The sequence below is a fragment of the Acanthaster planci genome, linkage group LG17 (assembly GCF_054643075.1).
Source record: "Acanthaster planci isolate LZ-2023a linkage group LG17, COTS_SCS, whole genome shotgun sequence".
Taxonomy (NCBI): domain Eukaryota; kingdom Metazoa; phylum Echinodermata; class Asteroidea; order Valvatida; family Acanthasteridae; genus Acanthaster; species Acanthaster planci.
The window spans coordinates 1,880,639-1,904,656 of NC_141793.1; the positions used below are offsets into that span (position 1 = coordinate 1,880,639).

Genomic DNA, 24,018 nt, shown 5'->3' on the forward strand with positions numbered 1-24,018 from the left:
TGACTCTAAGTATCGTCTGATTGGCTAGGTGAACCGGAAGAGCATTTTGGGTTCTAAACTCAAAACCGTTTTGTGGGAAGAACTGGTGGAACTTGCGTGGACAAAGGTGAAATCTTTTGAGAGCTTTCGTCTCACTTTTACCTTTTTAAAAGAAAATAAACACTAAATGTAATTTGTGATACGTAATTATAATAAGGGATGTGTCTTGTGATTTCTAAAGGTGTTTAAAAAGCCCTCAACTGGATCAACTTGGCCACGTTTCTTTCTGTAGCCAGGTATTGAGGTAGTGGAGTGTTGTTTGTTAGCATGGTTAGTCGCGCCATGGCCGCACCTTTCCCATGTTTCCATCGATGCCTGCCACAGTGCAGTGCTAGGCCAGTTTAGTTCAGTTGTGAGTAGAAATGGTAGGCCTACCCGTCACATGGCTTGTGCATTGTGCATGTGGGATTTCATGCCATGGCCACTTGATGAATCATGGCTGGGTGGGCCGGGTGAGGGAAGGGGCGAATCAAGGAGGTGTTTATTTAAGTTATAAAAATTAGTGGGTGTCCATTGACATTAAGGCCTACCCAGCTTTAGCACCCTGTTCCCATACTAGGCCGGGCACAACTATAGGGAGGCCAAGACACTTTTGTAATTTTTTTCTGTTTTATTTTTGATGTTATTTTGAAGGTGATGTTGTAAGAAATATTTTGATATAAATTTGGATTCCATCAGACCATGCAAAGCAAAAAAAATTCAATTTGAACTTCAAATTGAAGCGAGGATATTTTGAGATTTTTTTGTACATGTGCAATGCAGAGCAAACTGTGATTATTTTATACACAGAAATATGAGTGTGGGTTTTAACTGAAAAGCTTAAAATTGATGTGTTTGTAAAATCTTTGTTCTTATTTGCGCCTTATTTCAATGAATCAAATGCCGGCTTTACTTTAAATTTCAAAGTATCTGTAATCATGCTAATAATAGTGGTCATTATTTCATGATTTGTCAATCAGATAATTCCACCATTAGCCCGTCCTTTCTATTCACACTTGTGGAAGATTGTTTCAAAAAAGGATGGTAAAGTTGGAGATATACAGAAATGACCAATCACGCAGAGTGATTTGTGAACCATGCAGATCTGCTGATCGTTCCCAACACATATTTGTACAGTGATCGCAGTGCGTACCGTGGGTCTTAAACATTTTAATTTGTTCCCTGTTAAGTGATGGACATCAGTGGAGAACAGCTTATGCTGAGCTGCTTTAACCTGTGATAAACAAGAATAAATAACGATAATAATAAAAGCAGCTTACATACGTATGTTCTTCCTGGGCAGTCTCTAAGGTTGTGCATGGTAGAGCGTTTATGCTCAACACAGTCAAAATTGTCTTAATGTTGCAGGGACGTGTTCATCACCTGCTCAAAATCAAGAAAGTTGTTCAGCAAAGAATATCGGAGCCACAGCCATGAGCGGAGGAAGTAGCATGTCGATTGTGGCAGCCTTCGACGAGATTTGCCACTACCAGTCAGTGTTGAGCAAAGGATGCGAACCAGGTGAAGCGCCACTTTCAATCTACAAGTGAAGTTGCATATCGCAACCCTAGATCCCTTTGATATGACCGGCAAACCTTGTGTCTAAGAGCACTGTTAATAAAATATTCCACTTAAAACGAGGAAATTGTTTGGTCCCGATCCTAGACAGATATGCAGAGTTAGAGCAGTACGATACATGGGGTGTGATGTGAACCACACCTTGGCGCCATGGTTCGACTATCAAAATTGAAGATTCAAGTTTGCTTGAAGACAGTGCACAGCATCACGTGCATGATAATTTGGGATTTTTTTAAATTCGCTTCTCTGTACTTGTGGGCTTTTGCCAGAGTTCCTCAAATTTGCCAAGAACCAGGATTCTTGTCGACGCCAGTGGCTTTCTGCATCACAGGAGAAGCTTCGGATGCAGGAGTTCATCACCAAGATCACCGCCGAGAAAGACGGACTGGACGTCAAGCTCAAACATGCCAGGTCTGTGGTTCCCCTCTGACTTATGATCTTTGAACTTCATGACTGATTGAACAATAAATGCAGTGGTGAAGTACGCCGCATTGATGTTTACGTTGCCTCACATCTCGTGTTTTTACTGTTTTAGTTGATTTGTTTTGTTAACAGAAATCAAGTTGATGTGGAAATGAAGAGAAGAACGAGGGCGGAGGCTAGATCTGACGAACTGGTGAGTTTCATCAGTTTCAATTCGCCCACAAGGTGACCAGCGATCCTGAAGTACCCATGATCCTTTGAAAAATGGTTTAAACAGAATTGAGGTTTGCTAGTGTGTTGAGTGGTGAAGGAGTGTAGAGCCTACCACTGCGTTATGTTTTGTTGAAGTATAAAGAACAAGCGGTTGGTCACGTGGGGTTTCAAAGAGGCTGCTGATAAAATGTCATGTCAAACTTGAAGCGAAGCTCCAATTAATGTAGTATCAGCCTGTGACTTCTTTGTGAGTTAGCCATTTCCACGTGGACAGCCCTGTGGAATTATCTATGCTGAGTTTTCATTGTTTAGCTTTGTGCGTCCTGCGTCCATTTTCTAGTGGACATTAATTTCACAAGCTGCACTGACGCAATTCTAGCACAGTAGGTCAATTCAGGTATACATGTCCTGCAACAGCTCAACACTTAGTTTATTTAAGATGACTGTGGCGCCATACATACGTAACGTTTCTTCGGTTTTCAGACAAAATTTCCTCTGTCGACTTACAGCTGTCTGAGTAGACTCCCTGCCGTCAGTTCTCGTACTCATCCTTTCATTCAGGTTGATTCGTTCTGCAAAGTTCGCTAACTCACTCACTCCTTTGTTTTGCCAACCCAACAGGACCAACAGATCATGCTGATCCGGGAGCTGCTGGCCGACAACAAGATGAACCAGCTGTCAGAGAAGGACCGAGAGAGCCTGGCCTTCCTGCGCAGCGAGCAGCAGAACGGCGGCGGCACGCCCACCGCCACCAATCGCCTCTCTGCCATCCACGAGCACTCGGCCGACCTCCTGTCCCCATCGGATGTCAGCTACGATCACACAGAGGAGGACCTGGATGTGTCCTACTTGAGGGGCGGGAAGACGTGGAAGCGAGGCGGTGGGCGGTCAGCTTCAAAGAAGGTGGGAGCTCTTGCACTTTCTATCTGTATCCCTACATACCCCGTCTTTAAGATTTAAGTGACAATTCTTACAGTGCGCTATTAAGACCAGAGATTGAGCTCTTGACTGTTAATGCCTGGAATCGTGACCTTTTTTCAAATTGCTGGGAATACTAGTATGCCAAGGTCTCCCCATTTCTCATGTTTTCTCACATTTTCTCCCCTTTCCTCGTATCTTCTCACATTTTCTCTCATTTTCTCAGAGGCCAAGTGCACCCCCACTCGAGGAAGACACTCCCCCCAAGAAAGTGAAGACGCAGTACATCACATATAGTCCCAGCAATGATAAGGTAAGCTGGAATCAATATTGGGGGTAACAAAAAATCCTAGATAACCATCAAATGGTTGGGTGAATATTATTGCCTTTGTGGGTTTAGTTAAGCACCATTCAGTGGTCAGATGTTGATTTTGTTTGATGTGGAAATTTGCCAAGCATCAGATGTCTTGATTTATTTGCTTCTTGACGTTTGGCCATGAGCACTCGAACAGAAAGCAATCCAATATTGAGTGCTGTGAGCTATGGACACCACTTCGTATTTGCAAACTGGTACGTATATCTTGTTCCAGGAAACATCTATTGTCAAAACGACCGTCACTGTGCCAGCCGACGGGCCAATCACAGCAGCCATGAACATAGAGACGGTACCGCGATTGGACAAGAGCTTCTCCCGGCCGCCGGGGCCCAAGAACAGGAAGAGGCCCTCGCGGGAACTGTTGAAAAGTGGAGGTCAGTTCCGTTACTTTAGTCGTGCCTTAAGTAATAATTACTTGCCTGGAACACCTTCAGCGAAATTGGGTTCTTGGATCTTGGATGTACATCTTCCTACATGCTCTTTGTGGATTTTATTTGGAGAATGTCTGTAACAGTCACTTCCAAGTCTTGAAATTCACAAGGACCGAAGAATCACTCAACTCTGGCATGATTTGGAAAATTCAAATTTTGCTGCATAGCGGTTTGACTACAGGAAGTATCCAAAGCTGTCCCATCAATTTTCCATACACTCTTGATGCATATTGCTTCCTTGACTCAACCACAAAATTATCTTGAAATCGGTTTCTTGTTTTTTTGTTTTGTTTTGAAGAGCATAATGTCCCGGATGACTCTTTCTGGAGCCTTCCAGAGAACCAGCACCTCAAGGCCGCCCTGAACAGTGCCAACGTGGTCCAGCACAGGGAGGAACCGATCAAAACCAGCAAGGCAGCCCGGCAACACTCCTTCTGCACCAAGACGGTTCTCAAGCCGGAATCGTGCAAACCAGTAAGTTTATTGGGTCAAATTTCTTAGAGTTGCCTTATACTTAGTAGAAGTGGTGTGGTATGCATCACAGAAAATTGGTTTAACCACGGTCATTTGGCGTTGGGCTCTAACCCAAATTTTGTTCTATGTCAGTCCATGCTAGCCTGGGTCTATCAAGCTGCTCATGCTCGTATATGAGTTCCAGCATTGCTTTACACCAGCCAAGGCTAGGCTTGAGGTAATCTTAGAGATAAATGTTTCCAAGAGTGAGCATTAAGTTATTTTCCGGTTTTGTGTTTTAAATTAAACCAGTTTTGTGTTTGAAATAATTATCCTTTTCATTTTCCGTCTAGTGTGGGAAGAGAATCAAGTTTGGAAAGTATGCCCTGAAATGCAAAGGTAAGCGCTGAAAAAAAAAAAAAATCCAGAATTTTACTTCTTAACAGATTTCATCCAGTTCAAACAGACTTATGGCAATGGTAAAAGTATCCTCAATGGTTTGTTATACACACTCTCTCATAGACTGTCGCATGGTGTGTCACCCCGACTGTCAGGACGAAGCACCGCTCCCCTGTCAGCCCGTGGTGCTGACGCCCACCAAGAGCAGACCCTACGGCCCCAACACGCAGCTCTCGGATGTGGCGCCATCAACCTCCCCCATGGTACCCCCACTGGTGGTAAGCTGACTCTACGCGCATTATAAATAAACCCGTGAGCGGAAAAAAGGCAAGAGAAGACAACTTTGAAAAGGCTCTGAAATTACTTTATTATCTGTAATGACAAAGCGGAAGACTTTTGTTGTATTATTTGAAAAATCAAACTGGAAGACTTTTGAAAAATTCTAAAGATTGCGACTTGTGTGTTGGAATACATGTGTATGTGTATACAAGTAGTGTTTCCCCTGCAATGAATTTCCCGTCGGTGGTCCAAAAATGATAGTTTTTCACGGCATCGCTTCTTAACTTTTCCTGTTCAGGTTCGGTAAGGGGTTGGAATTGGAAGACAGTCGATCCAAACCAGCATTCTTTGACCATCTTACCTTTCAGGTCCAATGCGTCGCTGAGGTGGAAAGGCGAGGTATGAGTGAGGAGGGGCTGTACCGCCTGTCAGGATCGGAGCGAGCCATCAAGGAGCTGAAAGAGAGAGCGATGCTGGGCAAAGACCTTCACCTGGTCAGTCAACTGTCATATCGACTTGATCCCCGGATCACAACAGGGATTCGTCTGGCCGCCAGTCCTGTGGGCCGACAAATGTAGTCTTGGACCAGCAATATTGCTGGCACAAAATTTACCACCGCCCCTCCAATTATATACATAGATCTTGAATAGTGGTGAACCAATCTTTCTCTTTCCTTTATGGCACCAAGGGTGTCAGGTGCAAACAATTTGCTGGGAAGGGACAGGCCGGTGTTCCAATCCTTGATAAAACCGTGGTTGAAGTTTGAAGATGCTTATCTTTTTCCCTTTTTTGTTTTACTTACGATTGCCAGGACCGCACCCCGGACATCAACAACGTGACAGGCCTCCTCAAGGACTTCCTGCGCAACCTGTCGGAGCCCCTGGTCACCTACAAGCTGCACCCGACCTTCATGAGGGCGGCCGCCCTGCCCGACCCGGACGACTGCGCCACCTTCACCTACCAGGCCATCAGCGAGCTGCCCTTGCCCAACCGGGACACCCTGGCCTACATCATTCTCCACCTGCAGAGGTCGGCAAAACTTCTCCCCTGAATGCTCGCAGTGTGCTTTGCTAATTTGTTATATCTTTTAATGTTCAGTGGATCAAACTCTTGATGCTGATAAACTCGGGCTCCCTGTTGACAACCACAAACATGAAGATTTTACCACTGTCAAAGAAATGTGCACCTGGTAACAAAATATATAGATTTCATTTCTGTGCCTTTTTCAATGGCCTGGAAAAGTTGAAACTTTGAGAAAAATCCAGGTTCAAAAGAGGCTCTACAGTGCTTTGTTAAACATGAACAGATTGTGTAGAAAATTCAAGTTTCTGTGTCATGTTCCGTGGGATTTTTATGCAACGGTTTCTTGTTATTTCTATTTGGTTTTATATGGCTGCTCAGTCCTTGTGTTAGAAATAATTTGAAGGTGTGAATGGGAACTGTCTGTCCGTCTCTCGCAGGGTGGCCGAGAGTCCAGCGTGCAAGATGGGCGTGGTCAACCTGTCCCGCGTCTTTGGGCCGACTATCGTAGGTCACGCCGTGCCGGATCCCGAGCCCTTGCAGATGCTGAACGACACCAAGCAGCAACCCGCGGTACGTCCAATACGCTTGCTAGAACTCATCAGACCTGCCGACATGCCGTACTCCTTCCTGAGGTCAGGCATTACCACACAATAGATTAAAAATTGTGAATGAATCGAAGGCTCATTTGAATACCTTTTAATCTACTGTGTGGTGATGCCTGACCTCAGGAAGGAGTACGGCTTGGTTAGCAGGTCTGGTGCATTAGCACCATTTCACAAGATGAGATAAAGAGTATAGCGTAACGTGTCGCAGCGGCATTATGCAGACCGTATCCTCAAGACACTTTGTCCCACCCCCCCATGGGAGTTTCAACAAGATGTCTTCTCTTCCTCTAGGTCGTTGATCGGCTGCTCTCGCTACCCACCGATTTCTGGAAGGCATTTGTCAACGTGGACGCGGAGAATGCGGTGACCGGCGACATGAACGTTATCACCAACCGTCACTTTGGCACACCTGAGGCTCATCCAACAGGTTGGTAGCTGTCAGCTAGTTGAATTAACAAAAACAGAAAAAAAACAGAGTCATGGTGAAGGTTTATTTCTTTTTTTTTTCAATTAATCATTACTGAAATCAATTCTAACCACCCCAGATTCATTTTTGGTTTGGAAAGTTCTGCTCAAGTTCAACGAAAGTGGCACGGGATTGCTGCAAAGTGTCCAATACGGATAGATTCGTGAAGTTGTTCATAAATAAGCATTCAACCATTTTTGCGACCGAATGGCATCTTCCACGTACCATTTCACAGTGCATCCATGCTGGCCCTTGTATATTTGAAAAGAATTCTGACAAAATTGCTGTTTTCAGAGATTTGTAGACAAGCGTGGCGCAGTTTGGGCAGAACGCATATCGCGAGGCATAAACCTTCCACCAATGTCAACACCGCCCTGCACACCGATATTAAAACAAAAATGCATCCATATGTAAAGATGACCAGGTCCCTGCTTACCCTACCCATTTGCAGGGGTGTGAGAATTCAGCTTTTTATCACAGATTTCAGCTTTTTTCGTGCCGATGTTGACCCTCAGTTTCAACTTTTTTTGTACTCCTGGCCTGTGCGAAAGTATGGGAACATTTTCACGCTGAAGCGTTTTGCTAGCTGTTTTCAGCGTCGATTTCAAGTGGCCACTCACACCCCTGCGTATGTCAAACGCCGATGATCACCTTCTCGTCTCTAATGTGCTGCAATTGCTTTGTAATTTCAGTCGGGCACATTGGCATGCCGGGCTCACTGCGGACGCCCGCCAGCATGAACAAGAAAGATTCCTTCAAGAAAAGTAGGAACTGTGGAAAAACAAAAAGGCCATCTCACCAAGACTACAAGAATGCGAAAAACTTGAAAAAAAAAAAAGCACCAACATATATGCTGCAAGAGTTGGAGTCCAGCGAATACCAACTTTTGGATTTCAAAAATGACAAAAATACTTGAAACTCGAAAAACCTTACTTGCAGGATAAATTTATAAATACATGTGATTGCGTTGAAAACGATGTATTGCAGTCATTTCCACTGACCAGCATCCTTTTTTTGATGCGCACTAGGCTTCTGACACAGTCTTTGTACGACAACACAAGTGCAACAAGTGCTGAAGTCGTCACAGTTGCGAGCATTTCACTGACACCAGTTTTACAAGTATTGGAAAGGGGCTTTGGTTTCCCTTCCAGTTTGGAATTTGGTTTCTTGTACATCTTGGGATGGCCTTGAAGTTTTTTCCAATTCAGGTGCACTCTGTGCTGTGTACAGCAAAGCTTACCTTCGACACTTTGCACCACTTTTAACATCCTATTTTTCTGTCTTTCCTTATGTTTTAAAAGTCTGACGTTCTGTCGCTTTTCTGGTTTGCATCAGTCGTGCTTTTTTTTGAACATTACATCACCATTCAGTTTTATTTTCTGTTGTTTGCCATCTTCAAGCTTTCATACGGTAAACCTTAGCATGGCACTCCTGTTAACTTTTCCAGAGGTTCAATTTTGCATCCCTTCTCGCTTGCGTTCGCTCTTGCTCTGCTATTCTTCCGGTTCTTCTGGGTGAACGATTGTGCTCCACGTCCTCCATGGTTCTCCTTCCTCATTTTTTTCTGTTTTGGCAGAAGGTGGTGGCAGTAATCGTTTCGGCCCGGTCAACACCCCGCAGACCCACGGCAAGATGAGCAAGAAGACCCCCTCCAGCTCCTCCATCAGCAAGGCGCGGTCCATCTTCACCAAGACGCCCCTCACCCCCAGGTAAATCCCCCTCCCTTCCGGCACCCTCTCTCTGAGCCCAACCTTAGCCGTGACAAGCGGCGCAATATGGCGTGGCGATTTACAGCGCATTGCCGCCACCGGAATACCAGTTGGTGCTTGGCACGAAATTGGTCACGTTGTTTGACACAGAAAAGCACTCACAGCGGAATTCTCCACAGTTGAACTGCCGTGAATTCACAGTGTGAATTTCTGTTTTGACATTACAAATTAATGACACGAATGAGCCGAAAGATACTATAAATCACGTTTTCACCCAATTGTAACTATTACGCTACGACTTTGAATGGTGCTATGAAATGGTTCTTTGTTTCTGTGAAAGCGTTTCCAATGTCGTGTTGCATTGTTGTTTAACCCTGCGCTTTGCTTTTTTTTTTGTTTTGTTTAGATTTGGCAGCAAGTCAGAGAACACCGTCAAGAAGTCAACCCATTTCTTTGCCTCACCGACACTGAGATAAATGCACGGGTGAAAGATGAACCTACTATCATTCTTAGCATACAGGTACGGAGTCTTTCTAATCTGTAGCCACCTGAGTCAGGTTCCCAGACTCTGGTGTGAGAATAAGTTTGAAGATGGCCAGCAAGTGGTGAGCACCAGGCTCTCTGTGACACAAGCGACATCTTTGTTAACACATCAATGTACAGCAAAATTCCTGTGACAGATGGGAATATCTGTGAGTTTAATTTGAATGACGTAAGTTCTGTTACTTTTTGATTTTTTTGTACACTTGGTCACTGAAAATTTAATTTCCCCAGATTTAAGACACAGTTGCGATACTGCCTGCGATTTAAGGCAAAGCCCCATGCCAGCAACCTCCAGCTTTGATGGCCTGATCTTTGCACCATTCAGAACGAAGAGGTATTAGCCTAAACAGTAGTAACACACTGGCTCACACATGCGAGCCAGTGTCCAACATCAAGGGCTGTGGCTACCGGTAGCACGCACGTCTATGGTACGTGGCAGCAGCCGCTAACCAGCGTCTTCCAGAGGTACATGCGCTATTGCCGACAGCCAGAACTTCCAACAGTGTCTTTTGTCTGGAGATTTTTAAGTTCAAGAATGAGCAATCTTTGAATGAGCCGGCGTACCGGCATGCAGAACTCCATTCTCAAATAGCTTACTGTAACATACGTGTACAAGTATGTAGATTTGTAAATAACGTTTTTACGGCCAAAGGTAGTAATTCCGAGCCCCGTTCTAATTTTAACATTTAGGATAACGAGAAATACCTAGGAGGGCTGCGGAAGGGGATACAGATTACGCTTGGCAAGAACATTAAAAACAGAACTAAATCTCACTTTCAAAATACAAGATCTTCGCCTTGAAGATTGTAAATACAAGAAGCCTACCAATCCTAATGCTAGTTTATGGGTGTAAATAGAACGTAGTTTATATTTGTCGGTTTCTGAATGTGCACGTGACAGTTCTCTGTGATTTAGTTAATTTTTTACAGGTAAAATGTGACTTTCGTCCACATGGAAGTTTGAATCAGCATTAGAGTTTCTTGCGCATCAAATGTCAGATTTAGGAGTGAGATTCAGGGACTACAGATAAAACAGTGTATAAAGTATCACTTGTAGGTTTAGGAGTTTCTGAGCAATGGAAACGTGAATACAAGTACATGCGAAATCAGAAAAAGCAATGACAGAAGGCTTCACGGTGATTTTTTTTTTCCTTTTTAAAAATGATATTTCTTTTGCATGAATAAATGTTGTGAGAGTATGAATACGATGCGTTTTGCTCCTTGGTGTGGTGAAATTTGCGGATGAATTTTGATCACTCAGGGGTGTGAGAGTTCAGCTTTTTAGCTGATTTCATTTTTTTTTGGTTTAGATGTTGACCCTGAATTTCAGCTTTTTTGTACGCCCGGGAGTGTACAAATGTATGGGAACTTCTAACCTTTCAACTTTTTGTTCATGGTGGTTTTCAGCCTTCACGTCAAGTGGCCACTCGCACCCCTGGTCACTGTCAGCTCCACACAATCCACAGTGACCACCCATTTAACTCAGTTTGCTGTCCTGAATCGGTCGGGGGGGGGGAGGTGTCCGATGCCCAGGCATCAACAAATGGCACCAAGATTTCTTTCAGAGTAACCACTTTACTGACGGTACTCGAGAGTAAGAAATCCAACTTTGGGTTTTAACAAAAAAATTTGTCGACACAAACCACGGTATTTTTTAAAATATCTACCAGCTACAGAATTTATTACAGCAATGTACAACCGTCTTTAACCTGTATTACAAAGGCAACTTGAATCACATTCCGGATTTGGGAGAGTGCTGGGGGGAATAAGCCTTTGTGAGTTAAATTTGAATAAAATGTGGTACACCGAGTTTTATTTCTTCATACCAAAGACACTGCTGCTATACCTTGTGATTCGGGGCAAGCTTTTGCTTAGTTACACAAGAGACGCCTTGAGCCAGTACACGGTTTTCAAAGGACAAGAGGCGGGCAAAGGAACTAGTCCATTCCGGAGATGGTGGTCGCGAAGGAAAAGCTTGCCCGAATCACGAGGTACAGAAAGTGTCTCAAGTCTGGGGGATTATATTAGTACTCCAGGTTTTATTCCAATTTAACAAATAAAAGGCTTATTGTTCACATATATGCTGACAAGGTGATTCATTGAAACAAGACTTCTTAACAAAGCGTACAATAAAACAATAACATGAAGGATAAATACACCATACTTGCACGAAGCAGGGGCCTGTCGAGATTACCACATGGCTGTGGACACATCACTGACAGTTACACTTCTACTAGTCTCTTCTTCAAGACGCTAATTTGTGGCACTAGGGGCCTGCACGAGGAGACTGTCATTGGGAACAAACTCGGCCACTGGGGTTGTGACAACAACCCTTCGGTGGAGACGAAATGGTATCGCATGCAATTCCCAATGTAAACCCTAGTGTGCCTCCATTTTGTGTCCAGAAATTGTGTAAAGGTGGTCAAAACCTGTGATGCGACAATCCACTGTAAGATCACACAAGGTTTCTGTTTGTCAGCAACACGGCCTTCCCTCTTGGAGTTATATGTTGTAGTCATGCATTAAATACAGAACATCAGCGTCTTGAATCAAGACTATAGCACCGCCAGTGTGTAAACAACATGAAACCGTTACGCGACAATTAGGAGTTAACAAATTCAAGCAATGTGAGACGGAGAGTTTTGCATTCCAATAAATGGGCAGCTAGATGTGCTTTGTTTGAAGAAACCTTGTCACAAGTTGGTCATTAAATAATTTGTTCAACTCATGTCAAGAGAGCATATGAAAAAGTGCAAGGAAATTTGTGGCTTAGTGTTTATGACTTGGGGGAAAAAAGATAACATGAAGACTATAATGCTGCAGTTACATGCTTCCAAATAGCTACAGTAACATTCAAATTTATCCCAACCAAATATAAAAAGCACACATCCAGGAACACCTCCTTGGCAGACGTTTGTGGCGGCCAATCTCTTGGTAAAAATTCATAAATATTTACGAGATGGCAGAGGGGGATGGGGGCAACACTCAAAAATCTCCACTCGGATAAGGGGGACGATTTGTTTTGGATGAGTTGCAGTAAACGACGAGGGAACTTTCACTTAACATAAGTGAACACACGAACAAAGCGCAACACAATAGGTAAGAAATGTTTACGTCTGAACTCGAGTGACATTCCACCTTGGGGCCGACTCTGAGAACCGTCTCAGCAGAATATTACGGATGGCCAGAGCAAGTTGGCGAGAACCGGTCGAGCATAATGCACATTACACATTTTGGCTGGTAATCGGTATCTCTTGCAAAGCACAGCCACTCCTTCATACATGTATCGAGTTCTGCACAACCTAACTACAACTGGACACAAAAAGATTTTGACAAGTTGAAAAAAAACACGTACATTAAAAAAAATCTAACACCAGGACCTGCAAATTCAATAACTCCAATCAATAAATACAAACCACATGACCGACCGCAGTTCTCCCAAGTCAAAATAGAGTTTCCCCAATTAAAAAAAATAATAGAATGAGAATAAAGGAAATGAAATATTTCAACGGCTGTTTAGAAGGAAAATGGGATTTAGAAATACAACCATCACACCTGGCAGTGTAATAGTGTACATGAGAAAGTCGATGTTTTTGCCGGGCACAAATACCAAGGACTGTACATTACCATTTACTTCCCAAATTCTATTTCATTTTTTTTTTAGCTAAAGCCTCATATATCACTCCCAAAAATGTTGCCGTCCATTCTGTGGAAGATATACCATTGTCACAAAGGCACAAAAGGAGACAAAAATCATCCAGCCGTGAAGCCTGGGCCTGAATTCTAGGGACCACCTTGCAAAAACCTTGAATTGAGACAAGTGCTAAAAGCTACACTGACTGTGACAGAAAACCAGTCCGGGCCAGTATAAATCATGCGACATTTTTAGCCAATAGCTTGTTGGTTTGTGTCCAAGTGAATATCTTTCGTGTCCAGCCACGCTGTGAAGCTGGCCCCCAGATATCGAGTCCCGGCTTGACACGAGAATTACAAAGAGTCTATGCCTCGATCGCCCCTTCCCCATAAAAAAAAATGCCACTTCTTAATCCTATTAGAAAAACCCAACGTTCTCATTAAAAAAAGACCAGATTTGTGCAAAGACATTTAGTTACTCGGCTGATCTTAAGGGTAAAAATTTGTCCAGACCCCAGCAATCACTTTGCCATGCCTTTATTTTCACTTCAAAGTTTGGTCAATGCACAAATATTTATCTGCCGGCTGCCACGCACGCCAATCTGGGAGTTCTACGGTTGAAAACACCTGACGACATGCTCCCAATTCTATCAGTCAAAATGTGATTGGAGATACCCACTTTTTCTCAGAAATCCTAAAATACTATCATGAGGAGAAGACCTTGTGACAATTTCTGAGCAAGAAAAGTAATTCCTCCCTGAAAGAAACTCTTGCCTTTTGCTTATTTCTTGAGCAGAAAATAATGCCGAGATGCTGGCGGTGGTCACCTCCGAATCTGGTTGGCAATCCACTCCAGGCCTTTGAGTAACCTGAATGGCAGAAACAAAACACGGGTCACAGATCGCCAGAATTTTAACAACTCGACAACAGTATTGTAGCTTCTCATTCAAGATTTTGATTTTCCAAAAAAAAAGCAAGATGTAGCAGACAACACTTAATGTACAGTCAAACGCCCGAACATTGATTTCTTAGATTCATTTGAACAGTATTTGTAAGGGATTTCAATCTCAGATCTCTGCAGATATCGGGATGCGCTCAAAGAGCGATATTGGCTGCCACGACAAGCCGTTCACGGCCAAGTTCAACACACCGACTTCTCTGATTCTGTGTGTGTCAGGGATGAGATCTGTCTGGATTTTTTCCCTATTTTCAGCTTTTTTGAAATAGTCTCTTTCAAAATCTGTAAAATCCTGAGTTTATCTTGAGGTGTTTTTACGCACGTGTAGGAAAGTTTACATGAGAGCACAAGAAATGGGTGTCGTCAGGGGTACATTCAGGCCAGCACAAATGTACTGTAAACTATGGACCCTATGCTCGTGGTGATTATTTGGTGGATGTTTAATTTTCCTCAAATCCATCTCTCCTAGGTATAAAAACAATTGGGTGGATTAGGGTTTCAAGACGTCAGCCAGAGGCGAGTCCAGGCACGCTTGGCATTTTCACCAGACAGCCGTGCCTGAGTGTATACAGATAGCCAAATCGTAGAATACACTTCGTCCAGTGCAAAGTGGTCAAAGGAATGGTTACAAATGTGATGCACGGTCTTTTATGCAAATGACGGCATCAAGGAGCCTGGGGTCTTATCGGTGAAGCGTCGGGCAATGCTAACATGACTCAGAGGCTCCAAGGGGCTGGTGACAGGTGGGGGGAGGGAAGAGATAAACGGGAGCCTTTCTTACCCCTCGCCCGTCAGCGCGCAGCAGGCCTGTATGTGCCAGTGGTGGTCCTTGATGGAAGTCAGGTTCAGCTGTTGGGATATCTCGGCCGACGACATGGACCCCTTCAGGTCCTGCTTGTTGGCAAAGAGGAGTACAGCTGCATGCTTTAAGTCCTGCAGAAATCATTCCCCCCCAAAAAAGTGAGAACTCCGTAAGGATTTCACACTGATTCCAAACAACAGAGCTTTTTTTGTGTGGTTTTCCAAGATGGAAAGGTTGAGAGACTACCAGAAGAGAAGAAAGGTAGGAGGAAGCCAACTCGAAGATTTGATATTTGAATGCACCTGTTTCAGCAGATCGGACATTTGAATGTAGTTAATGTTACCGGAAGGAAGGTTTTTCTGTCATTTATTTTCAATCTGAATAATTTTACGCATGGGGAGAGTAGGACCTGAAAAAGAAAGTCAAAGTGAGGCAAGATGAGGGAAACGAAGTGAAAGATTGCAATTCTTCTTAACCCTAACCTTCCCCAACCACACAGAATTAAACAGTTGTAAATGTTTAATTCTGTGGGGATAGGTCTGGTAGGCCCATAACAGCTGGCTTTCGCATTGGGTTTGGCATACCTCAGAGAAACAAAGTCCAAAAGCCTCTGTGCACAAAGTCCCATAGGGGTGTTTCACTTAGTGTGAATGAGGAAAGTTAGGGCCAGCAGCCCTTGGGGGGGTTAGGGTTAACAGCCACCGCGCTTACAAGGTTGGTACCACGGTCCAATCACAGGTAGATGAAATTACAGCTTTTCCATTTCAAACTGTTTTTAAACAGGGAGCTTACCTCGTTGGCTAACATAAAATAGAGCTCCTCTTTGCTGACGTGTAACCTTTCTCTGTCGGTGCTGTCTATGACGAGTATTACAAACTGAAACAGGTGGAGACAGACATCAAGGATAAATTCATTCTAAACGTATTACCCGGGTCCTCCAACCTGGTTTAAGAAACAGACCATGCCAGCACTGGCATGCACAGAGATTTTTTTAGTGCCGTTACTATATCAAGTGAATTATTGTATTTGAAATGATCATGCTCTGTATTGTGCAGTGCCTCGAGCCGTGTTATAGTCACGACAGCACGGCTCGCTGCATCTTGTGAGTCATTCACACACCCAATTGCGAATCTAGTCGCGAGTGCCGGGCGACGACTACACGACAAAGGCCTGGCCTCGGTCACAGTCTACTTGAACAACTGTGACTAGAGGCCGAATCAATGAGTGGATTCACCGGGTGACAGCGTTCTAAGACTTCAGAGGACTTGTAATGGACACAATTATAACTCTGTCAGCCAGCAGTAAAAAACATCTCGCGATACGCAGTGCCATGACACTGTGTCAAGGTACGCCGAGGTCAAAGGTTGCGATTTCATCAAACGACTTACTTCAGTACCGGCGTAGTACGTGCTCCAGGCAGAGCGTAGCGACTCTTGACCCCCGATGTCCCACATCAGGAAGTGTATGTTTTTCCATTTCACCTCCTCCACGTTGCTTCCTATCGTGGGCGACGTGTGGACAACTTCGTTCATGAGACTGCAGGAGTTCAATATGACAATATTACGATTCCTGAATAGCAACATGTAATTCAAAGGCAGAGGTGATTTTACGCTGTATAGTCTCAATTGCAGAGCGTCTGCAACCCTCATTACAAAATACAGCTGGGGTACGTGCCTTCCCATGACAAATAAAATGCAGCCTGGATAAAAGGCCACAGGTGAAGTCTCCTTCTGCACTGCAACATGCTAGATTGGCAATGTCAGTTTTATTACATGATCAAGAGACGGCTGGTTGCCGATGGCAACCACAGCATTCCATCTCAGCAACAGAATTAAAGTGTATGCCACAGCATTCTGCCGTCATTGTGAGGCCAGCTTTAGAGGGTTTGCATGGCTGCCATCTTGCAGTCCAGTGCTTTTGTTCCATGGGAGGTTTCCCTGTGGAACAAAAGAAGAGCCCTGCAAGATGGCTTCCATGCAAAGCCTCTATATGCAGAGTTTCAAATAACTCAATGCGTCTGTTCTTTAATTCCAAATTTAAAAGGCCACTTACATTTGGTATAAAATTGTTGTCTTGCCGGCATTGTCCAGCCCAACGATGATGACTTTGTGTTCTGTGGAGGAAAGAATTCCAATGTCTGAACCTCACAAGGCATGTAAAGTTTTCATGTTAAAGTCATAACAGGTGACTGACGCAACAGGACTCAAACCACTTGTGGAACTAGTCCCAAAGTGCTGCATTACTGAAGATTTCTTGGTGATTACTGTTTTTATGAATTTATTTCTGTCGAAAAAAACAAACAAAACTAATGACAAACCAAAGTCTTAACAAGTCCTCTAATGTTTTGTGTTAACTTTAAAATGTCATCCCTCTAAAACCTTTCGGCCATTCTCACCTTCGTTGTTGAAGAGACTCCAAATCTTGGAGAATAAAAACCCCATGGCTTGTTCAGCACTTGGGTCTCAGCGTCTGGACAGTTCAAGGAGAAATTCAATGCCAGATAAAAAATCACAAGAGTTTGGAGAAAGAACTACACTCAAAGAATCAGAGTACACACTCGGTAGACATTTCATGCTCCAGAAAAAAAAAATTCCTTTCAATCTCCTTGAAGAGATGTCTGATGATTGATAAATTTCAGCATGCTCAGGTTTGGTTGTCAAGTTAAAATTTGACAGTAAAGTGTCTGGGTACTGTCTGCTAGCATGCACATGTATGTAGTCTCAGTACAAGTTTTTTTGTACCAAACTTTCATAAATCTTCCAAATAAACAGCCTTGCAGTGATGGTCAATTCTTTGTTTTTCTTCCTGCAAGTCCAATGCGAAGCACCTCTAATGTAGTGGCTATGTATTATCTTTGTCCATCCCAAACCACCTGCTGGATCTCTTGCAACTTGGCTTAAGTTACAACCTAGAACTAACCCGGATTACAATCGATAAACAGCATACCACAGCACAATTTGAGGAAGAGACTGTAATCGCTTTCTTTTTTGTGGTTCACAAAACATATTCCCAGGATAACATCCTGGTCCATCATATTGTGGTGGTCAGTCAGGACCCGAGCTTTAGTGATGTTCTTTCGTTGGAAATGTCCCTCTATCGTAGAGAGTTCTCTTTGACATTTGGACTTTGCAAGGATAAGGTAAAGCTATGTGTTGCCATGGCAACAGACTGACGCCTTGCAACCTCCCAGTTTTGGTGTATGATGTGGAATTAAACCTCACTGCAGTGGGCTAATAAAAACTTCATTATAAAAGTATCTTACAATAGAGCCTAGCAGCATCATTGCCTTCGCAACAGTGTCCAACACGATCATTTTCTGTGGGAACCGAACTTTAAAACTCAGGGTGGTATTTGCAGGCAACTGGCCTTCAATGTCTCTTTAATAACAAGCAGTGCCGTTGTCCATATCCTTGCCATCCAGCAGGATGAAGCGAGGCCATCGTGCGGGGCAGGAAATGGTCCAAGCCTCCTTCTGTCAATATTTATTTGAAATGCCGGCACTTAGGCATCAAGACTGAAACTGGAAAACGAACGGGCAGACAAGCCGTACAAGCTGCAATTACAGTACCTCCAATACTCAGACAAATTGCTCAGTACCATCAACGTGACAGACACCAGTGAAAACAAGTACCGGTAAATTAGCATTTGATACATGTATGCCGTTTCGTGTACACATACTTTGTATATACGTGACCTGTCATGACAAAATGAGAGTAAAGTAGCATCCCACTCTTTCCTGTTTTGAGGGTTCAAAGTTATTTTGAAGTACAGGTCAATTTTGGGGTTTTGTAATATTTGGAAAGAGTGACCCGTCTTCTATTTAATTCCAAATATTTCACAGGATCACATATTGTAAAAAGTCATTTTCTTAGCAATTTGGATGAGATCATTATTTGTGCCTGGTCTGAAATGTTGAAACAATGTCAGGAACACAGACGCAAAGCTGCCAGAATAATGTCACATTGTCAACTTATACTTTTACCCTAAGTGTTGAATATACATCCAGGTCACACATGTTACAATTTATGGAAAGTTATTCAACCCTTGCAGTTCTCGTTATCAAATTTCCGAAGGTTAAAAGCAGACGATATTTGATTATTTACCAAGTTCCCACAGAAAATGTTTTAGGAACTGAGTATCTTTAATTAAATTACCATGTAGGATCACATTTTTTGAGTGACACGTGTATACCTTAACCTTCCTAGACCCATCAAAATCAATCACGTAATGAACTTAAGTTTGACAGTGGCTGGCCTCAACCTCTCTTCCCAAAGTCGGCATTCTCAAAAAAAAAATTCATAAAGAAAAAACTTCCTGGTGGACTTCTAAATATTCTACGAGGTTCAGGGAGTTGTCTCGCATGCATGCACACCCACGGTAGTGCCAATGGCGTGTTCACTGTATAAATGTTCCTGTAAAACCAGCCACCATTTACACAAATACAGCACTGTCCGGGGGGTCAAACTTTCCAGCCAAGTTTCTGGTATGCATCCATGTGCTTTTGCATCTTTCCCAACAATCACCCGATCAGCATTCCTTCCATTCATAATTGGCCCGCTGCCCTTGACCTAGCACTATGCCATACACTCTTCTCATGTACTGACGCCAGACCGGTAAAGCACTGACCCCTCCACGGGGTACCAGTTCAGGTCTTGCCAACAGGGGCCAGTTTCATAGAGCTGCTTAAGCACAAAATTTGCTTAAGCGTGAATAAAACCTTGCTTGACAAATCAGGTTACCAGCCAAAACTCCATGTGATGTACATAATTTTGGAATGGTATTCACCTGTCTTTTGGTTTAACAGCATGACAATCGCATAGATTTTAAACTGGTAGCCTTTGTTTTTTAAGCAATTTTTTTTTTTGCGCTTAAGCAAATTTTGTGCTTAAGTAGCTCTATGAAATTGGCCACTGTACTTTCACATTTGGGATCTGCTGTAATTACTAACACCAGACAACAGACTCATCTACTTGTGATTCAAGGATTTCATTCCCCCCCCCAAGATAAATGTCAAGCTCATTATGACATTTCCTAGTGTCTCTCCTTGTTTATTTTGATTTGTTTTTTTCAATTACATTTACAAACCCATATTGCAAAAAGGGTTTGTTTCCATTAAGGTTCCAAATCACACATTGTCAATGATGGCTACGAGCAGTCAGAGTACGTGTACTTCCTGTGGGTGGGGAAAAATTTGAAATGCCCTGAAAGAACGAAATGAAATGGACACAGCCTCAAACATAGAATGTTAGATAACTGTTGACACTATGGACTTCCACTGTTACTAAACATAAAGGAAGCCGATCTGCCTAAATGCACGTCATGGACTGCTGCGTGATCAATATCTGTGTGAACTCTCGCATTCAGGGGCTGGTGTTGTCTGGGATAAAGAAACAAGAGTACATGAAACTAATTCATGGCAGAATGGACTATCATGGTGAGTTTTTCTGAATGGACAATGTGAAAAAAGTACATGGGTTCTTTGGTAGAATACGCACACTACAGTTTGACAGTATCAATTACGCTTTTTAGATGAATGTTTCTGTACTTTGAAATCATATTTTTCTTCTTTCCTTTATTCGAATATTCAATATATCTCTCTCGTAAACAACATATCCCTCTCATTAATATGTAATTTTCTTTTAGCTCCACGGCAACAAGACAGCTATTTTAGCCCTTGAAAGAAAAGTACATGTAATCGTGTAAGACGTCTCCTCATTAAAACATAAAGGTCAATTCACCGTGTGTCACGGTTTTCCATGGAGATGGAGAACAAGAAGAAATGAAGTTCTTGCACGTTCAGGCTGACCTACTCAGAAGTCCAAGCAATTCTCATGAGATTCTCCAGCCCACTCAGGGAAACCATGCTGTGATTACGTGGGAGTATTGTACATGTGCGAAGAGTTGTAGAGGGCTTCAATATGGCCAGGTGTTTTTGTTGTCAAGTTGGCTGCAAAGGGTCCAGTGCCTTTCGGTATATTAAATATCCCAGTAACAAAAATAATTACTCGTGTTAAAACACGGCCCATGAATTCAAAGACACTATGCAAATAAACAATACAACATACATATACACAGACCTGTGCATGTACGTGTGGGCCATAAACATGTGTTCTGTTTGAAACGTTTGAACGACTGAAGGAAAAAACACACTGAAATGAATTAGTTGCTGCGCTGGCTTAGTGAAGAACCAAACTGACTACACCTGTACGTGAATAGAGTGGCTCTCCTGTGGCAATTCCCTCACCCCCACATGCACTGTAATAGGTTCATGGAGGAACAAAGGTCATAAGTGGGACACATGCACACATACTGTAGGTGTGTACATAATTTTGGGACTGCTATTCTATACATGTTTGTCTACAGTGGTGAATTTATAATTCAATGCTATTTTGCCAATTAAAAGTTTCATGAGATTACATGTACATGTAACTGAGCCTTGTTACTGCTTACATTTTTACTGTATTTTGAAAAGAACAGGTTTCTGTACCAAAGAGGCCAATTAAACATCACAGCAAATATCAGGTTACAAAAATATTTGTAAGTCTTTTAATCTTTAAGCAAAGCATGGTACAGCATACAAATTGTAATTGATTTAATATCTGCGCTAAAATGCATTGAATGTTTAAATTTTGGAGCGATCATTTTAACACCAGAAAAATCAGCATTAGAATCACTTTCAGCGTAATACCTACACTTGGTTCAAGTCTGTCTGACTACTGCCCGTTCCTAGCTCTATGCTTGAGCAAAGACTACCCTGGGCCTGGGCCCAGCAGAACCTGTGGCACAATGTAATCTAGGCTCAAGTGGGATTGTTATGTAATGGACCACACCAGTTGCGCTTTACAGCAACCACATCATGTACATGTATATCTTTCTGAAATGCCAAACTGTTGTATAACAGAGGACTCTCTCAGTCCCTGGATGACCATGGAGGTGAAAGGGGGGAGTGGACCTACAGGGGTGCAAAGGTCACTCATAACCACTGGTCCACAATTCAATGAAGCAACTGGTATTGCTCTGCATAAATTTGGAACAAGATTCAACGCTTCTCCTTGTATTTATATTTTTGCGCAGTTTTCTTCAAAATGTCTGCAGTAAAACAAACACATTATAGGGAAAATTTCAAACAATACTGAATCTCCATTGGTTCCTTGTCACAGACACCAGCCCGGTGGTAATAATTTTCCTTCAAATCACACAAAAGTACAAGTCTGTGACATTACATTTAGAATAAGACATGGAATGAGACACAACAGACATAAAACCATGGACTCAGTCATAAGTGACAGATAGGCCTGTTGGCCTACAAAATTAAAGAATCTTATCACAGAAGAAATGACAAAAACTGTGACATGCCTTGGCCAGAAATGGAAGGAATTAATGCTGTGATCTATCAGCTCCTTAATTAAAGAGTTCCGTATACATGTACATGTAAACGGGTAACACTTGAGGCCCTGTGCACAAACCTATGAGACTTGCCTGAAAAAACCCAAGTGTTTTAAGGAAAAGTCAGAATTTTCTTAGCTAAAATAGATGTCACTTTTTAGGACATGTTATCACTTTCTGATGGCTGTTGTAACATTTTAAGGAAAAACTAGTGTTGTCCGTATGTGGAGCTCTTTCTAGCTAGAGGGAACAAACTACCTACAACAATAACGATCGCGAGCAGTAATTCATCAAACGTTACCCAGTGTTGCTATGAATTTGTTCCCTTCTTTAAATCTTCTGAGCACCTTAAATGTGAAAACGGCTTATACCCCTGGTTATCAAATCACTGGTTATGGGGGTTCGAGGTTGAAATCCCCACAAGAACAGCGTGACATTTCGACTATGTCGCCAGCTGTGAGGTGGACAGTGGTGGATCATGCGGAGTGGTGGGGTATTCTACCCTACCCCAGAACTGTGGGGTCCAACGTTTCCCCCTTCCCACATGGGAGCAGAGCGGACGTCGGACCCCACAGTTCTGGGGGTAATTCTACCCCAGAACTGTGGGGTTTGATGTCCCCTGCGCTCTCACGGAGAACGGCAGATGTGGGGATATTCTGCAAATTCCAAAGAATGTACCACTGTGTCATGTGTGCGTACAGGTCTACCTATGATCTAGTGATGATGTTGGCCCTACATGTAGCTCAATCATGTCACTAGCACTGTCAATCATTGTCAATTGCCAATTGACAATCAACAGGATCAATGATTGGAGCCTGAGCCTATGCATTCTTTTACGGTTGAAGAAATACAGTGCCGCTGGTATTTATTTTTATAACATACAGACATCAAAGTTAGTTTCTTGTTTGCCGCTGATGTTAAACAGAACTTGAAACATTGTTGAAGTTACGCTTGTCACGCTTGTGCAGAATCAGCGTCAGTACCTGAATACTGCACATATCGCAGTGCGCACATGACACACGTACACAAAAAACAAGCATGTTCGTACAATTTCAGCAAAATTACGGTCAACTTACCGGGACTATTTAATAAATTCTCCGACAAAGTCACTAAAATCTGGTAGATTGAAGTCTCCCTCACGTCACTGTACTCATGGGGAAGTTATTCAAACATTCTTTAACGCCAAAAAGTTGAGTAATTTAGGGGAATTTAGACGCGGTGTTATCGGAACAAGGGAAAGATGACGTGAAACTCGTTTCGTCGGATCGGAAGTACGTTCGTGCTAAAAGTGAATAGCGCCACCAATCAAACATTTCGCGATCTTGACCCGTTGCATCAATTTACTGTACGGTATATACCACACGCCACGTTTTGTTCGTTAACATTCACAAATTTCATTCACCCTTTTATATTTCGCACGACCAAATTTTCGCCGTCTAAACGATTCTGTTCAAATTTAGCAGCTAATGATGAAGTTGGTATCAATTTATAAAAGGAGCGTCTTCAATGATTAATGTCAATAGAAGTTCACGACTCAAGTGAAATGCAAAAATCTAGTATCACAAATTGAAAACATTTCCAAGTCACAAAATATTCTCTATTAAGTATCTCTTGATGTGGGCTTCCCCGGCCCCCATTGATCTTATCAGTGCATGTCACAAATCTACTAATACAGAATATCTAGAACAGGTTTTTGTTTCAAAATCATTACTCTGTTTCCCTGTTTCTGATTTTTCTGCAGGTGCCTATGAGAGAGGAACAATTTCTGATATTTAATAAAATATCAATCAATGAACTTTGCTCCAA

The 24,018-nt window shown here is 42.8% G+C and overlaps 2 protein-coding genes across 6 annotated transcripts; one reads left to right on the forward strand and one right to left on the reverse strand.

Annotated features, from left to right (window-relative positions):
• Nucleotide 1: 1 nt before the first annotated feature.
• On the forward strand, nucleotides 2-10,641 carry LOC110977161 (rac GTPase-activating protein 1-like). Of its 4 annotated transcripts, none has more exons than XM_022231034.2 (18): nucleotides 2-106; nucleotides 1,387-1,539; nucleotides 1,866-2,007; nucleotides 2,152-2,212; nucleotides 2,854-3,135; nucleotides 3,377-3,463; nucleotides 3,741-3,900; nucleotides 4,256-4,431; nucleotides 4,764-4,809; nucleotides 4,933-5,087; nucleotides 5,457-5,582; nucleotides 5,900-6,117; nucleotides 6,549-6,681; nucleotides 7,008-7,143; nucleotides 7,875-7,946; nucleotides 8,759-8,891; nucleotides 9,298-9,411; nucleotides 9,666-10,641. In XM_022231034.2, exons 2-17 carry the CDS (start codon nucleotides 1,452-1,454, stop codon nucleotides 9,365-9,367), a joined length of 2,085 nt encoding a protein of 694 aa, XP_022086726.2. In that variant the 5' UTR covers nucleotides 2-106; nucleotides 1,387-1,451; the 3' UTR covers nucleotides 9,368-9,411; nucleotides 9,666-10,641. The 4 variants fall into 4 exon arrangements, with proteins under 4 accessions (XP_022086726.2, XP_022086734.2, XP_022086744.2 ...); XM_022231042.2 differs by having other exon boundaries at nucleotides 8,762-8,891; XM_022231052.2 differs by lacking the exon at nucleotides 7,875-7,946.
• Nucleotides 10,642-11,083: 442 nt separating this feature from the next.
• On the reverse strand, nucleotides 11,084-23,524 carry LOC110977213 (ADP-ribosylation factor-like protein 5B). Of its 2 annotated transcripts, XM_087147801.1 has the most exons (8): nucleotides 23,289-23,524; nucleotides 18,089-18,346; nucleotides 17,222-17,295; nucleotides 16,879-16,939; nucleotides 16,215-16,362; nucleotides 15,619-15,702; nucleotides 14,806-14,957; nucleotides 11,084-13,935 (listed from the first exon to the last, which is right to left on the reverse strand). In XM_087147801.1, the coding sequence occupies exons 3-8, from the start codon at nucleotides 17,265-17,267 to the stop codon at nucleotides 13,890-13,892; spliced, it is 537 nt and encodes a 178-aa protein (XP_087003927.1). In that variant the 5' UTR covers nucleotides 17,268-17,295; nucleotides 18,089-18,346; nucleotides 23,289-23,524; the 3' UTR covers nucleotides 11,084-13,889. The 2 variants fall into 2 exon arrangements, with proteins under 2 accessions (XP_087003927.1, XP_022086822.1); XM_022231130.2 differs by lacking the exon at nucleotides 18,089-18,346 and having other exon boundaries at nucleotides 23,289-23,519.
• Nucleotides 23,525-24,018: the final 494 nt, after the last annotated feature.